The following is a 16,088-nucleotide window of genomic DNA, read 5'->3' on the forward strand; positions in this document are numbered from 1 at the left end:
ATTTAAAGACACAGAAAGTCTTCTTATAAAAGAAATATATGAGACTTTTAGTGCAATTAGTTCTCTTTAAGAGACAGGGAAAAAGCTAATTATACACCACATTGATGTAATTCCAAACTGAGTACATGTATATACTTAAACCATGGGAAAAGATCCTTGAAGTGTAAATGATATACCAAATTTAGCTGTTAGGCAACTATTTCTACCATTTGGCTAAGTATACCTTAGAAGAACAGTCTGCAACAAAGAGATTTGCTTCAGACTCCTGATTTTTTAACCAATGCTGATTTGAATCTACACCACTTTGAACACATAAAAGTTCTAATTGTTTCTTGGAAATGAACAACAGCTGCCTATAGATGTATCACTTTATTCCTTTATTTACTGCATATAAAATCATTTAAAGGTAAGGTAGAAAAGCAAAGAACTTTTAAATCTTATATTTTTCCCGACATCTTAAAAATCTCACACAATGATCAGGAAAGTGTTCTCACTGAAAATCATATTTGGTCTAATGTGTCTGAAAATAATATATGATTGTATTATTTGTATATGAAGAAATCTCCTTAGAGATAATCAGACATGCAATTCAGCACAGAGAGTCTAGAATCGACATGGTTATGCTTGTAGTTCTTATTTATGGATGACAATTATTCTTTATAAACTAGTTGATGGAAAGAAGCGTACATTCTCTATCTTGATTGATTCTCCTTTTGCTGTTTTCTTTCTGTCGTGATGGATGTAGCTGAGGCGTATTCTGTTGGGCTGTTCCAATAAGTCATAAAAAGGAAACAGTCTTTTTTTTTCTGGGCTTATAAGACCTTGGAGACCCTGAAGATTTGAGAATTATTTTTTTTTTCAAACATAAAACAACAGAATGAGCCAGATATAAAAGGATACCTACCAAATGATTCTATTTACATCAAGCTCAAAAACAGGCACAAATAATCTATGGTCAGAGTAGTGGTTACTTATCCTTGGAGTCAAGCCTCTGGTAAATGATGCTGGTAAATGCTGTGTTTTCAGATATGCATGCTGGTTATATGAATGGGTTCAGTCTGTGACCATGTGTTAGCTACTCATTTATCTTTTGAATATATATTATACCTCAATAAAAAGTCCAAATGAAAAAGAATGAATAAAAATGAAAAGCATCCATATTTCCTCTTCCTCTGGTGTACTACATTCTAAAGGGGCTCCTCCTACTCACAGTTTGCAGTAGTTGTGTTGTCCCAAGTCATAGAAGTGTTTAGCAGCAGAACCAGCATTTTGGATCTTCTGCTTCCATGCCTTGTGATTTTTTATTTTTGCCAATCACAAGCTATGCTTACCTCTCAGACCCATGACACGGCCTGCTGGCAGGAAAGCTTTTAACCTTTCTCTATGACCTAATGCCATTTGCCCTGTTAACAGGAGAGTTGTGTGAGGAGAAACTGGACTTCTGTGCCCAGGACTTGAACCCCTGCCAGCATGACTCCAAGTGCATCCTGACGCCAAAGGGATACAAGTAAGTCTGAGATTGCATTGAAGCTCATGATTGGGGGAGGAGGGCCTTTCTTCTTTTATTTATTTAGGTTTTTATTATTTATTTGGCTACACCAGGTCTTAGTTGTGGCATGCATGATCTTTGATCTTTGTTGCAGAATGTGGGATCTAGGTCCCTGACCAGGGATTGAACCTGGGCTCTCTGCATTGATAACTCGGAGTCTTAGCCACTGCTGGACCACCAGGGAAGTCCCAAGGAGGGCCTTTGTTTAAGGAACCATCTTCTTTCAGGATCTAGCTTCACACCTTTGCTCAGGATTTATAGGGCATTTTCCCCAGGGTTATTGGCATTCTTATAAGTGTTTATTTACAGTATGACCTTTTTTTAGTACACCAAAGAGTTTCCTTTTGTTCTGTGACTTTTCAAGGGAAATTTTGTATGAAATAAAAGGGCCTTTGAATGTGTGTGTCTGTGTTTAATCACTCAGTCATGTTGGACTCTTTGCAACCCCATGGACTGTAGCCCACCAGGCTCCTCTGTCCATGGAATTTTTCATGCAAGAATACTGGAGTGGGTTGCCATTTCCTATTCCAGGGGATCTTCCCAACCCAGGGACTGAACACACATCTCTTAAGTCTCCTGCAATGGTAGGTGAATTCTTTACCACTGGGCCGTCTGGGAAGCCCAAAGTAGCCTTTACTTCAGTTTAGTTCAGTCGCTCAGTTGTGTCTGACTCTTTGCAACCCCATGGACTACAGCACGCCGGGCCTCCCTATCCATCACTGGAGTTTACTCAAACTCATGCCCATTGAGTCAGTGATGCCACCCAACCATCTCATTCTCTGTCGTCCCCTTCTCCTGCCTTCAAACTTTCCCAGCATCAGGGACTTTTCAAATGAGTCAGCTGTTCGCATCAGGTGGCCAAAGTATTGGAGTTTCAGCTTCAAGCATCAGTCCTTCCAATGAATATTCAGGACTGAGTTCCTTTAGGATGGACTGGTTGGATCTCCTTGCAGCCCAAGGGACTCTCAAGAGTCTTTTCCAACACCACAGTTCAAAAGCATCAATTTTTCGGTGCTCAGCTTTCTTTATAGTTCAACTCTCACATCCATCCAAAATAGCCTTTGGCTGTGTTTAATTAAATTCATTTGAGACCCAATAGTGAAAGTCGCCCAGCTGTGCCCAATTCTTTGCAACCCCATGGACTACACAGTCCATGGAATTCTCCAGACCAGAATATTGGAGTGGGTAGCTGTTCCCTTCTCCAGGGAATCTTCCCAACCCAAGGATCAAACCCAGGTCTCCCACATTGCAGGTGGATTCTTTACCAGCTGAGCCACCAGAGAATCCCAAATAAATTCATAATATCTACTAGATGCTTTGTTACCTGAATGGAAGTCATATTTGGTAAAATAAGAAGTTTAAATTAATGTAACTGAATATGTTTTGGTCTGCAGTAATACTTTAACTACCCAAATGGAGGAAGACAGAGTGACCATATGTCCCAGGTTGCCTTGGTACAGTCCATTTATGTCTGTTGTCTCTAACTAATATTTAGTTAATTAGTGTTGACACTAATTAATATTTAGTGTCTCCTTCACTCATGTGCATGTTTTGTGGGATGATAAAGCATCCAGTCATGCCAGCTAGCAATCTTCCTGAAATATGTTTGGTATCAAATGAAATTATTCCTTTGCCACAATTCTGTAATATTTTTGTTTGTTTGTTTTTTGGGTGTATTTTTTTTTTCATTTTCCCCTAAACTTATTTATTTTTAATTGAAGGAAAATTGTGCTGGTCTCTGCCATGCATGACCATGAGTCAGCCATAGGTATACATGTGTCCCCTCCCTGTTTAACCTCCCTCCCACCTCCTACCCCTTTCCAACCTTCTAGGATGTTGCAGAGCCCTGGTTTGAGTTCCCTGAGTCATACAGCAAATTCCCATTGGTTATCTATTTTACACATGGAAGCATATACACTGTCATGTATAGAATTCTGTAATATTTTAAGGGTCTATCAACAGCAACTTCTTTTCTTAGACAGGCAGTAGTTTAGAAATCATCCTATAGGTATCCTTTATTTTAAACATGAGGAAACCATGACCCAGAGAGGTCCATGGCTGTCCAGAGGTCTCAGTGTTACTCAGTGGTACAGCTGGAGCTGGATTTTATACTTCCCAGTTGGGTGATTTTTCTACTACAGGTTACCTCTGAGAAGTTTTACACTTTATCACCACGGCAGGTTGTTTGTTACAGAAGGTAAGCTGGATTCTCAGAAATGATACTGTAGACTCAGGTTGAGTTGTGCCTACAGGAGACAACTAGCAAATAGCAATACTTGTTCCTTTTTTTAAATTTTTTTAATTTTAATTGGAGGCTAATTACTTTGCAACATTGTAGTGGTTTTGCCACACATTTACATGAATCAGCCATGGGTGTGCATGTGTTCCCATCCTGAGCCCACCCCCCACCTCCCTCCCCATCCCATCCCTCTGGGTCATCCCAGTGCACTTGTTTCTTTACCCAGTATTTATTGAGCATCTGCCATGGGTCAGGGCATGTGCTAATATTGCCATCTTTCGTTTTTATGGAGCTTTATGGCTATTCACTCTCTCATACTCAAGCTTAGTTGCCATAAGAGTCAGAGAATTAAAAATTACTCAGGTCAGGAACAGTTTTATAAGAATAGGTGGATCAGAGCTGGGAATAACATATTAATAATTGTCAACAGATTATTGAATATTCCAAGTTGAATGGGAGATGGGGTCATATCACCTGACCCCTACTGCCTTTTGAAGATCAATCTGAATAAAATATTTATTCTCAAGTTTCATTTAGAGAATATTTCAATTCAATTTGGTTTAAAATTCATTATTTTAGAATATACAGTTGCAGCACCTGTTCATTTTATTTGATGCTTTTTTTAAAGAAAATATATTTGATTCTACTTTTCATTATATTTTACTTTCCAACCGTATGTGGTAAAAACAAAAGTATTATTGAAATCTTTATTTTATACAAAATCCTGCATTGCATTTTGTTCTTCTAAATACATAGGTATATTATTTTAGCTCTTAATGTCTTTGATCTCCCCTTAATGAATTTGGCAAATTGAACTTCCATCATTTACATAACAAATATTATCATTTCTTAGAGAAATTAATCAGTAGAGCAGATGGTTTTCCGGAAGGACTTATCTGCTGGACAGGTTTCACAAAGCTTTGTGAATTGTAATTACAAGATAAACTGTTAGTCAGACTTAATGGAAACCATTCAAAAATAAGTTCATCTTCAAAAAGACTAACCCTTAGTTTAGTATCTTCAATTACTGTCAATTACATTGCATGCTCCTTATAGTGCATTTTGCTGGATTATACATTAACTGATTTGAGAATGCATTGTTTTCAGCAGTAATTTGTGAGTTTGTATATAGTTTAGCAGGAAACAGGATAAATCATAGTGTTTGCTATTACTCCCATATTATAAATAATTGCACATTGTGGGAAAGGAAGTTGCAAAAATGTAAGTGGACTTAGAAACCAAAATTATATGAAGCTGCTAAAGAAAATTTCTACCAACAAATATTGTTTGGACAAGTTGTACTGTTCCTTCAACTACATTTTCTTATTACTAAGCTAATAGAGCTGGTTTTAGTTCTCTTGCTTTATTCTATACCTCATAAATCTCCTAAATTGCTTTGAGATATTTTTAGACTATGATATGCCATAAGTAGAATTTTCAAGCATACATCTTACTTAGTCAGCTTTGGGGCTTCTAAATGATATATTTTATAGTCTTTGCTTTCTTCCTTGTTCCTCATCAGATAATAGAGTTCAGGGAATGTGATACATTTTATTGATAATACAAACTTTAAGGAACTCATAATTAAATATTTTCTTCCTGTTTTGAAACTCTGCCTGAGGAGTCAAAGAAAGGCCAAAATGTTGGTCATGATGTGACTCTGAGTTCTAATGGGCTTGAAAAATAGTCTCTGTCGAGAAAAGAATATAAAATAGCTCTTAGACAGCCTCTTTGGTGAATACGTGGTTCTCTTATCTTTTACTTTGATTTCTCTTCTCAGATAAATAATTCAGAGTGTTTCAAAGCATTTCTTCTTCTTTTAATGCTCTGTACTTGAGCAGCTCTGCTCACATTAACATTGATGGAAGCCCTTTTCTCAGGCCTTGTCCATCTAGTTGAGAATGTCTATGGCCATTTAGAATCCATTTAACTTCAGGCTTGTTTACTTTGCTTTGTTATGATTTAGCACTAAAACCACTGGCTCTAGAGCCAGCACGTTTATGCAGTGAGCTCATTTGATTTCTTAATTCATACATGCAAGGCTGTCTGTGGTGCCCTTAGATGGTATACTCTCATTTATTTTAATTCATCAGTTCTCCAGTAACTCCTAAATCCTGATTTTGCATTATCAGGCAAAACCTTTGGCATTCAATAATATTCACATTCACTAGAGTGTTTTTAACTATCCTCATTCACTTACATCTTAATGGCTTTGAAGTAGAAAAGTAAATAATTAGTACAGTCTAAACCATGAAGATTTTTTTTAGAATTATAAAGACTTACCTAGAATTATTTTTTAAAACCTATCATTTATTGACCATTCATTATATATAAAATGCTATGCAAATTATTTTGTAGATAATGTTTTTATTTAAACTTTTAACAAACACCTGTGAGATGGAAATTACTATATATGTGTTATACATGGGAGGAAGACATAGATTAAGCAATATAGTCAAGATTACATACACTTCACAATGAAACCAAAATATGAACACAGCTCTGCCTATTTGCAAAGTCCAAATACTATTAGGCTAAAATAATTTTCTGGTTGTTGTTTTTTTTTTAAGTCAGTAAACCCTTTCTTAAACTCCAAACAGAGATACTCATGGAAGCCAATGTGTAAAACTAATGAATCACAGCAGTAAAGTGTTGTTGGGTGGTGGGGTTCAGAGGGAAGCTGCCAGAAGCCCCCTCCCTATTTATGGCTATATCTGTAGGAGCTCCAATAGCTTCACAAAGCATAGTTTAATAATCGCTGCACGTGCCATATTGCTTTTCTCTGAGCACCTTTAAAGTACTGTGTCTTGGTGTCATAGATAGAATTCCAATGGTCAGCACTGATGAAAAAGTTTTTAAAGGGAACACCGAGTAACTAATTTAACAGCATAGGACTACGGTTAGAAATTCAGGCTTTCTTATCAGATTGCTTGGGTTCAGTTCCTGACCATGGCACACAAGTTGGATGTCCTTGGGCAAGGCACTTAATCAGTTTGTGCCTTGTTTCCTCACTTGTAGCAAGGAGTCATGGTATCACCAATGTCACATGACTGTGGAGAGAATTCAGTGAATCCATATATGAAAAAGTGACTAGAACAGGACTTGAAGCAATATGCTCAAAGAACTTCAGCTGTATTATCCCTGGTTCTTCACCAGCTGTGCAGCCACACATCCCTTCTGCCCCACACCACCAAAGTGAACAGTCTGAAAAGCTGTCCAGGGTTGGGTCCCAGGAATTTAGTATCACCTTCCCTGCTCTACCCAGTTAGGTCGGCCCCCATTCTGCCCTAACAGGAGTCTGGATTCATGGTGAATTAGAGAATATCTAATGCTAATATGTTTGCTTTTCATAAAATTATATTTTACTCTAATGCATCCAGTCTCTATTGGAAAATTAAAAATGTTGATTGTTCTTAAAAATTTACTTAAGGTTCTTAATAAGTTTTACAACACAACACTTTTATCATGTCAGTACTCAGATGAATTAGCTGGAAATAGAGGATACCATAGCCAAATAGAGTGAGGGAAGAAGAGACGGAGGGAGGGAAAGAGGAAAGAATGAACCCCGGTGCAATTAGCCTAATCTTATTTGGATTGTGGAGGCATACTGTCATCTGAGAGGGGAAATTGCTGTTCCCCTGAGAGATCACAGTGAGAAAGCATGGAAAGCTTTGCAGATCAGTACTGTTTTCTATGCATCTGTTAATGTTTAGGCTTTATGAGCCTGTTCTAAATATGTTCTTTCGAAGGCAATACCAGTTTCCTAGAGGAAATGCAACTGTTGTGCTCATTTTGGCTCGCTTAGGTTTGAAACTATTTACCTGCTTGTTCAAACAGATGTGACTGCACTCCAGGATACATAGGCGAACATTGTGACATCGACTTCGATGACTGCCAAGACAACAAGTGTAAGAACGGAGCCCACTGCACCGACGCAGTGAACGGTTACACATGCACCTGCCCTGAAGGCTACAGGTAAAAGCGCAAGTGAATATTTGTATTTAAAGTGTTCTAGGACTCAGTTCGTATTGGCAATTAAGTAACATCTAATCAATGTATTTTTTTCTGTTCATTCTTCAGTGGCTTGTTTTGTGAATTTTCTCCACCTATGGTTCTCCCTCGTACCAGCCCCTGTGATAATTTTGACTGTCAGAATGGAGCTCAATGCATCATCAGGATCAATGAGCCAATATGTCAGTGTTTGCCTGGCTACCAGGGAGAAAAGTGTGAAAAACTGGTCAGTGTGAATTTTGTAAACAAAGAGTCTTATCTTCAGATCCCTTCCGCCAAGGTCCGGCCTCAAACAAACATCACTCTTCAGGTAAGGTTCCCCCACTACCAAGAGCTGATCTCATCTGAAATCAGCTCAGCTTCCATGCATAAATGTGCGTGGCAGTTTCTAAATGATGTTATTTCTTAAACGGACAGTTACATACTGCATAGCACAATGACAGATAATGCTACTTGTGTGAAAAGTTCCTGTTAGTCTCTCTAATATTTCTTTCTGTCAAACCTAAATGGACACCAGGTATTTTTATTCGCTACTTGATCACATAAAATACACACACACACACACACACACACACACACACACTCACACACTCACACTGAGAAAGAGAGCAGCAAAATATCTTTGTTTGGTGCTTAGGTAATGGCTTACCATGTGGCACTAGTGGGAAAGAACCCTCCTGCCAATGCTGGATATGTAAGAGATGCGGGTTCGATCCCTGGGTGGGGAAGATCCCCTGGAGGAGGGAATGACGACCCCTCCATTATTTTTGCCTGACAATCCCATGGACAGAGAAGTCTGGCAGGCTACAGTCCACAGGGTCGCGAAGAATCAGACACAGCTGAAGTGACTTAGCATGCAGACATGCACAATGCCACTTGATTCATTTATTTCTGTGGCTCTGCAGTTCAGGTTTTACACAGTGGGAGGGTGGGCGGAGTGGGGAGCTTTCCTTAGGAAATCTGCAGCTGACAAGAGTACAAATGAGACAGAAAACACCTTGACAGAATATTCAGCCAAGTGTCATTTAGCTTCCACTTGAATTTACAAATTCAAATTTTAAGTCTTTCCACCAAGTCACCATTTACCTTTGAGCAAGTCATTCAGACCCCTATAGACAAGGTTAGGCTAGATTGTTGCTGCTGCTAAGTCACTTCAGTCGTGTCCGACTCTGTGTGACCCCATAGAAGGCAGCCCACCAGGCTCCCCCGTCCCTGGGATTCTCCAGGCAAGAACACTGGAGTGGGCTGCCATTTCCTTCTCCAATGCATGAAAGTGAAAAGGGAAAGTGAAGTCGCTCAGTCGTGTCCGACCCTCAGCGACCCCATGGACTGCAGCCTTCCAGGCTCCTCCATCCATGGGATTTTCCAGGCAAGAGTACTGGAGTGGGGTGCCATTGCTTCTCCGTAGGCTAGATTAGGGGTCATAAATTTACATGGGGCAGATTGCGGCTGCATGTTTGTTTTATCTGTTCAGCAAGATATTTCAATATGTTTTGAATTCAAATGTGTGTAGCCAAATTCCTGTGACCCCATTCCTTATTTGTTTTATCCTGGCACTCCAGCAAGGGGGCAAGGCATCTTGAGAAGTCACGAGAAATGGGACCCCGGAAGGCAGGCTGATGTTCTTTAAAAAGCCTGCCTCCCTAATTTCCAGCCATTTGCCACCCAAGTTGTTATGAGAAGTACCCAGTGGTGTTTGGGCTTAAGTCCTAACTTTTCCTGGTCCTTGAAAACCCTGAGAAAATCAGAAAGCAGAATAAATACAAAGATTTCCCCCAATCATGGCATAATTTTACATGCAACATGAAAATCCATTATGCTCAATACAGTCGCATTTCACATATGCCATAAAAAAAAAAAAAAAATCCATAACAGGAGCAAAAAGAGCAGGTAAGTGAAAATCTCCCACAAAGGAGATTCAGTAAAGCACATTCAGTAATGTTAAGAGTTTCTCTTTTTTTGTTTTTTTTCTTTTGGGACTGGCTGCCTTTTTTATATTTATTTATTTTTTAATTGAAGCATATTAAGTGTTTCTTATTATTCTTTTTAACAGAAAAGAAATGTGATCATTTTATTCCTGATTAGATTTTATCATTGTTGGCTGAGACAATACAGCTTAATATATAACAGGGGAAACTTGATTCACATTAGGCACTGTGAACTTGATATGGAAAATATTTTTCAATTTTAATTTTCTGAAGTATAAGTTGTGTAATGTCCTTATTTTTGCATATGTCATTGGACATGAGTCTTTAAACTTTAACATTGCTAATATGCATGGAAAGAGAGTAAATATGTGTTTATGAATGTAGAAAAACATTTTGAAGTTCTTTATGAAGTTATTTATAAAAAAGTAATCCAGGAACAGGTCATCTTTCAAGTAATCATTTCAGTGTGTATTAGTATTTTCTCAGAGCCGTAAAGAAGAAATAAACTAGACTAAAAGCTCTTCACTAGGAAGTCTTGTTTCTTCTTAATGAAGTGTGTATGAACAACTATTCATCCTACTAATGTCAAGGCTACTTCCCACCAGATCGCCACAGATGAAGACAGTGGAATCCTCCTGTATAAGGGTGATAAAGACCATATTGCTGTAGAGCTCTACCGAGGACGTGTTCGTGCCAGCTATGACACCGGCTCCCACCCGGCTTCTGCCATTTACAGGTGAGGATCTCTCAGTTACTGGGTGAAAACAGTTGCTTAATGCAGAACTGCTTCTCTTCTATTATTGTGTTGTGGGGAGGGAAGGAACAACTTGACTACAGCAGACTTTGTAAGTATACTAGAGGCCTGGCAATAACAGATAGCATACTCAAGCTGGATAATTGAGGAAAGATTTATTAGATGACTATTTACAAAGATTGTCTGGGACAGTGGAGTGATCTGAAGTTAGTAACTCGGGATATTGCTCCTGCCCATGGGCTTGAAGGAAAGAGGGGAGACAGCAGTTATGGAAGTCAATGCTAAGAAAAGGAATTGTGGAGAGGACTGCCTGACAGAAAGAAGCAGCTCCACCTTCAATGGAGGAATGCTGTCAAGCCTCAGGGAAGGAATCAGGGTTTTAAATACTCGATTTCCCAACAGCCTCCTGCCCACGCTTCTCTCTGGCCAATCAGATGCCAGAAAACATCAGACCACCCACTGATCTCGGTAATGTAGCTCACACGTGAGCCTCTCAGGGCTCAGCGCAGGGAGAAGATGGATGGAGAGTAGTTCTAGAGAAAGAAATGCAGGATACCCAGCACAGGGAAAAATTTAAAGTTACTATTCATGCAATCCGTATTTATTGAGCACTTGATGTGTTCAAGGCACAGTTCTAAGCTTTCAGCAACAAAGTCCCTGCCCTTAAGAAGCTTACACATAAGAAGCCAATGGACACCTCCAAGATATATAATCATATCATTCATTTTGGAAGTTTCTAATAACATAATGAATTGATGATATACTGAATGTAGTAATAATATACTGATATGTGGATGGGGGAGGATACACTGCTCAAAGTACGCTTTTTGCATAACCTTCAGAGCCCCTCCTTTGAGTCTCAACACCAATCATTTGGCAGATAAGTAACCTAGTTATCGAGTTTATTTCTTCACATGTATAAATAACTGCCACCATCTAGAGCAGGGTCACAAATTCAGAGTCAGTCAGTTTTTCCAGGTGATAACTTAAATGAACTGAGTGGGCTAATTGAAAGCAAATGATATGTGCTCTAATTCTTTTATTCTTGACAAGATTCTAACCTTTTAGAGAAACATTTCTGGGTTACAAATAGCCTTGGTGTTGGCACCATAATAGGAATGGTTGTAAGCAGAGTGAACTAAAAGCAAATCGTTGTCAGAACAGGACTAGACCTCTTCTACTCGGGTCTCCCTGAATGCTGCCATGTGAAAATATGGACCCAGGTTTTGGCAGAACTTCTGATTTTTCAAGAAAAAAATTGACACTTTAAATATAAAGTTTTCCTTCCTTAAATATGATTCACATTTTTTAAATGCCATTTGTGGCAAACAAAACACATTTGTAAACCAAACACACTAGGCACCAAGTTTGTGGGCATTGACTGAGACATAAAATGGAGATACTGGCCTCTATGTTACTGACATCATACTTATATATTTTCCATGTGCTTCACATGTTATTTAATCTTTCACAATGGTTCTGGGAAATTAGATGCCAATTGTAGCCATGAATCGAATTCAATAAGTCCTTTTCGTGGTAAGCTAATCCACTTGGGAATATTTAGAGCCTGGAAACAAACACATAATTATTGGTTTCCAAGTAGATTACAATAGTTACTTCATCTCTAAATGGTGATGAATTAGTGCCAATATTTTCAATGCTGCTAGGTCTTAAATTTTATAGCCTCAATTTGTTTCAGCTCCTAAAAAGATTTCAGAATATTGATTTTATGGTTCATTTTTGGTGTTTTGTTTGTCTTATTTTATGCAATGAAACAGTATCAAACTCTCAGAAACTATAGTAAAAGTTCTTGGAGTTGGCTTATTAAAGCTAGTGTTCACATAAAATACACTTAAAATGCTTCTAGATGAGTTGTAAAAACCCAAGCGATTATATCCAAATGAGGACTTACTCTAAAGACCTTATTATGAGTTTATGTTCTTTACTATTTTTGTCTAACAATAGAGTATACCTTGTAACATCTATAAAAAAAGAATAGTATCATATCACACACTTTTTGTTATGAACCAGAAGTAGAGGTTTCTGCTTGAAGATCATCTAATAGAGACATCTGTTATGAGGGCCAGGGAAAACATAACATTTGTTTATTTCTTGCTCTTAAGTTTATGTCAAAACAATCAACAAAGGTTATTGCATTATTTTTAAGTAAAAGAAAAGAAGCAACAGTCACCAAGAATTTGAATAGAGAGATCATACATAGATTGATTTATTGATCTATTTATATAGATAATGTACATATATATATATGAATATAGTAGTATTCCAAATAAGTTGGAAAAAAGTTCCTGTGACATAGACACTATTAAGAACATTAAATTATTTCAACACCTTAGGAGAATCTAGTCTTTGACAAGTAATAATCATACTGTGAGAGTTGAACTATAAAGAAAGCTGAGCACCTAAGAATTGATGCTTTTGACTGTGGTGTTGGAGAAGACTCTTGAGAGTCCCTTGGACTGCAAGGAGATCCAAGCAGTCCATCCTAAAGGAGATCAGTCCTGAATGTTCATTGGAAGAACTGATGCTGAAGCTGAAACTCCAGTACTTTGGCCACCTGATGCGAAGCACTGACTCATTGAAAAAGACCCTGATGCTGGGAAAGATTGAAGGCGGGAGGAGAAGGGGACGACAGAAGACCAGATGGTTGGATGGCATCACCGACTCAATGGACATGAATTTGAGTAAGCTCCAGGAGCTGGTAATGGGCAGGGAAACCTGGCGTGCTACAGTCCATAGGGTCACAAAGAGTCGGACATGACTGAGCGACTGAACTGAACTGAACTAAATCATAGTGGCTAAGACGTGTTCAGATCTAGGCTTGTTCAATTACTGTATATAAACTGTAGCAAGGTATTTAATTTTTTTGTGCTTCAGAATTCATAATATTAATTTTTCTGTGCTTTAGAATTCATATCTGTAAGTAATAATATAGTACGTACCCCATAAAGTCTCTTTGAGGTTTTGATTCTACACTTAGCTCTGTCCTCACTCTTAGCTTACTTTGTCTTCTTTATCATCTCCCTTCTAACAATAGAGGAACATCTTTCAGGTGTCTATTCCTGGAGTGCAGCAAGAGTTAAAAGTGCATCCTCTATCCTCAGACATTAACTCTAGAAGTATATCATGTTTTTAATTTCTGTGGAGGGCAATTTGGAAATAGCTTTCCCACTTCTGGGAATTTATCCCAAAGATATACCTGCTAACTGCTGCTAAGTCACTTCAGTTGTGTCCGACTCTGTGCGACCCCATAGACGGCAGCCCACCAGGCTCCCCCGTCCCTGGGATTCTCCAGGCAAGAACACTGGAGTGAGTTGCCATTTCCTTCTCCAATGCATGAAAGTGAAAAGTGAAAGTGAAGTCGCTCAGTCGTGTCCGACTTCTAGCGACCCCATCGACTGCAGCCTACCAGGCTCCTCCATCCATGGGATTTTCCAGGCAAGAGTACTGGAGTGGGGTGCCATTGCCTTCTCCGAAAGATATACCTAGACACATAGAAATGATGTATGCACAAGGTAATTCACTGTGGTGTTGGTTCTAAAAACAAAAGTTAGGAAACAACCCAAGTTTCTATGGGCAGTCACACAATGGAATATACTATAAAAGGAAAAAGGAGTAAGGGAGGGAAAGAGAGGATGAGAAAGTTCTCTATGAAGGATATTGAAAAATTTCCAAGGTCTGTTGCTCAGTTCAAAAGAAAAAAGTGTAGAGAGCTGTGTCAAAACAAAGTAAGGTAGAGAGGAGTGTCTTTGTGTTTTTATTTTCATGTACTTTCATAAAGAAAAAACTAGGGATAGAGAGGAAAGAATGTGATGGAGTCACAACTGGTGTATAAGTACAATTTTGTATCATTCTGATTTTTGAACCATTTGAACATCATTACAACTCAAAACTAAAATTGAAGTAATGGAAAAGAACAGGTATTCTAAAGACAGTCTGCCTTGATTCAAGTCCCAGATTTGCTATTAACTGTGTGTCTTGGTCAAATTCTGATTCTCACCTGATAAATGGAGATAATAAATCGTAGTTTCATCTTTGTAGGACTGTAGTAAAAATTTTATGATTTGATACATGTGAAGTATTTATAATGCATACCAAATAATAAGTGATGATAGCTGTTGGGATCATAAGTTCAGAATGTCCAGAACTAACTTCATTTCCTTTGCTTCACCCTGGTACATTCCTAATTTCATTGAGAGGCATCACCATCTTCTTGGTCATTGTAGGTATAATGAATTATTCTTAACCTCTTTCTTTCTTTCACCTTCAACTTGAAATTTGTCCGAAGTCCTATTTCTGGTCCTACTAATTTTCTAACGTTTATTTAAATGCCTCTGTCCTTGCTCAGGCCTTCTAAGAATATGCACTCTGATGAAAAGTACCACATCTCCATCATTACAGCAAAGCCCATCAATAATACTGTTGCCATCAGCTTTCACCTAAGGGGCTTAATAAATATTTTCTTTGGTTGAATTAAATTTTCAAATCTTGATGTGTTTCCACTTTATATAACTTTATTAAATATACATTATACTAATGTTTTAAAAGGGAATATTTTTACATATCCTTACCTCGGAGAATTTGAGTTCAGTTAATTGCATGATTGTATGTTATATGAAATATACCTTGGTAAGACCTTGTTTCCCAAATTATGCATTATTTAATGTGCTCTTGGAGCATCACATATGGGAATAATTTTGTACACCAGGTGTATTGTTTCAATTACCTAGTTAATCTTCTACATTAATGGAAATGGATTTTGTTTATTTTAGTAAAATGAAATCTGTTGAATTAGGGGAAATTGGCATCCATTAATATTATTTCTATTGTAGTGTATTTGGGGTTTAAAATTTTTGATCTTAGATGTCAATTATTGTCCCAAATGAATCGACATGAGAACCATTATTTCATGGAAATACGTTTAGAGGTAGTACTTGTCAAGTTGTAAGTGTGTTTAAGAAAACCAGAATGTAGTACTGGTTTCTTTTCCAGTAGAAAGAAAGTGGTGTTCACATTTCCTCACTATATTTCTTGCATGACTTCCTGTAGACGTGTGCACTGTTAACAGGCCTGCATGTGTGCACGGGTGTAGAGCAATTGTTTTCACATAACCTGCACCACAGTCACCTGGAAGGTGTGTTAAAATACAGAGTACTGGGCTCCGCCCTCGAGTTTGTGATTCCGATCCCAGGTGAGCCTCAGTTTTCTTTTCGTTTGCATCTGACCTTCCGGGCCAGGCACCACAACGTGAAAACCACTTGTGTGAAAGTAATACATCTGAGCTGAGCTCTGAGAGCTGATGGTGTGCATTGCTCCTCTTGTCCAGGTTTCAAGACTTCATACTTGATGTCAGCCTTGTCGGGAATATTTTCCACCATAGTAATCACCAGATGCTACAATTCCAGACTCATTCTGTTTTTCAGAGAGCCAGTTATTAAATATTAGCCTGCACCCTGCTAAGAGAGCTGATCAGCAGCAACAAAGAGGCCATAAGCAGCCCAAGAAATGGGTGGATGTAGAATATGGCATGCATGCCTAATTGTTAGAATGCTTAGAGAATAGCATAAAGAGGGACTTATTAATAGTGCT

At 38.3% G+C, this 16,088-nt stretch overlaps 1 protein-coding gene across 1 annotated transcript in view; it reads left to right on the forward strand.

The window, feature by feature from the left end:
• Positions 1-16,088, forward strand: part of SLIT2 (slit guidance ligand 2) — a 402,319-nt gene that overhangs the window by 366,547 nt on the left and 19,684 nt on the right. Inside the window, exons 29-32 of the mRNA XM_055588127.1 lie at positions 1,414-1,507; positions 7,626-7,763; positions 7,869-8,109; positions 10,333-10,463. Of these exons, the coding sequence (XP_055444102.1) occupies positions 1,414-1,507; positions 7,626-7,763; positions 7,869-8,109; positions 10,333-10,463 (604 nt within the window). The remainder of the gene's footprint in view (positions 1-1,413; positions 1,508-7,625; positions 7,764-7,868; positions 8,110-10,332; positions 10,464-16,088) is intronic.

The sequence above is a fragment of the Bubalus kerabau genome, chromosome 7, assembly GCF_029407905.1.
Source record: "Bubalus kerabau isolate K-KA32 ecotype Philippines breed swamp buffalo chromosome 7, PCC_UOA_SB_1v2, whole genome shotgun sequence".
Lineage (NCBI taxonomy): Eukaryota > Metazoa > Chordata > Mammalia > Artiodactyla > Bovidae > Bubalus > Bubalus kerabau.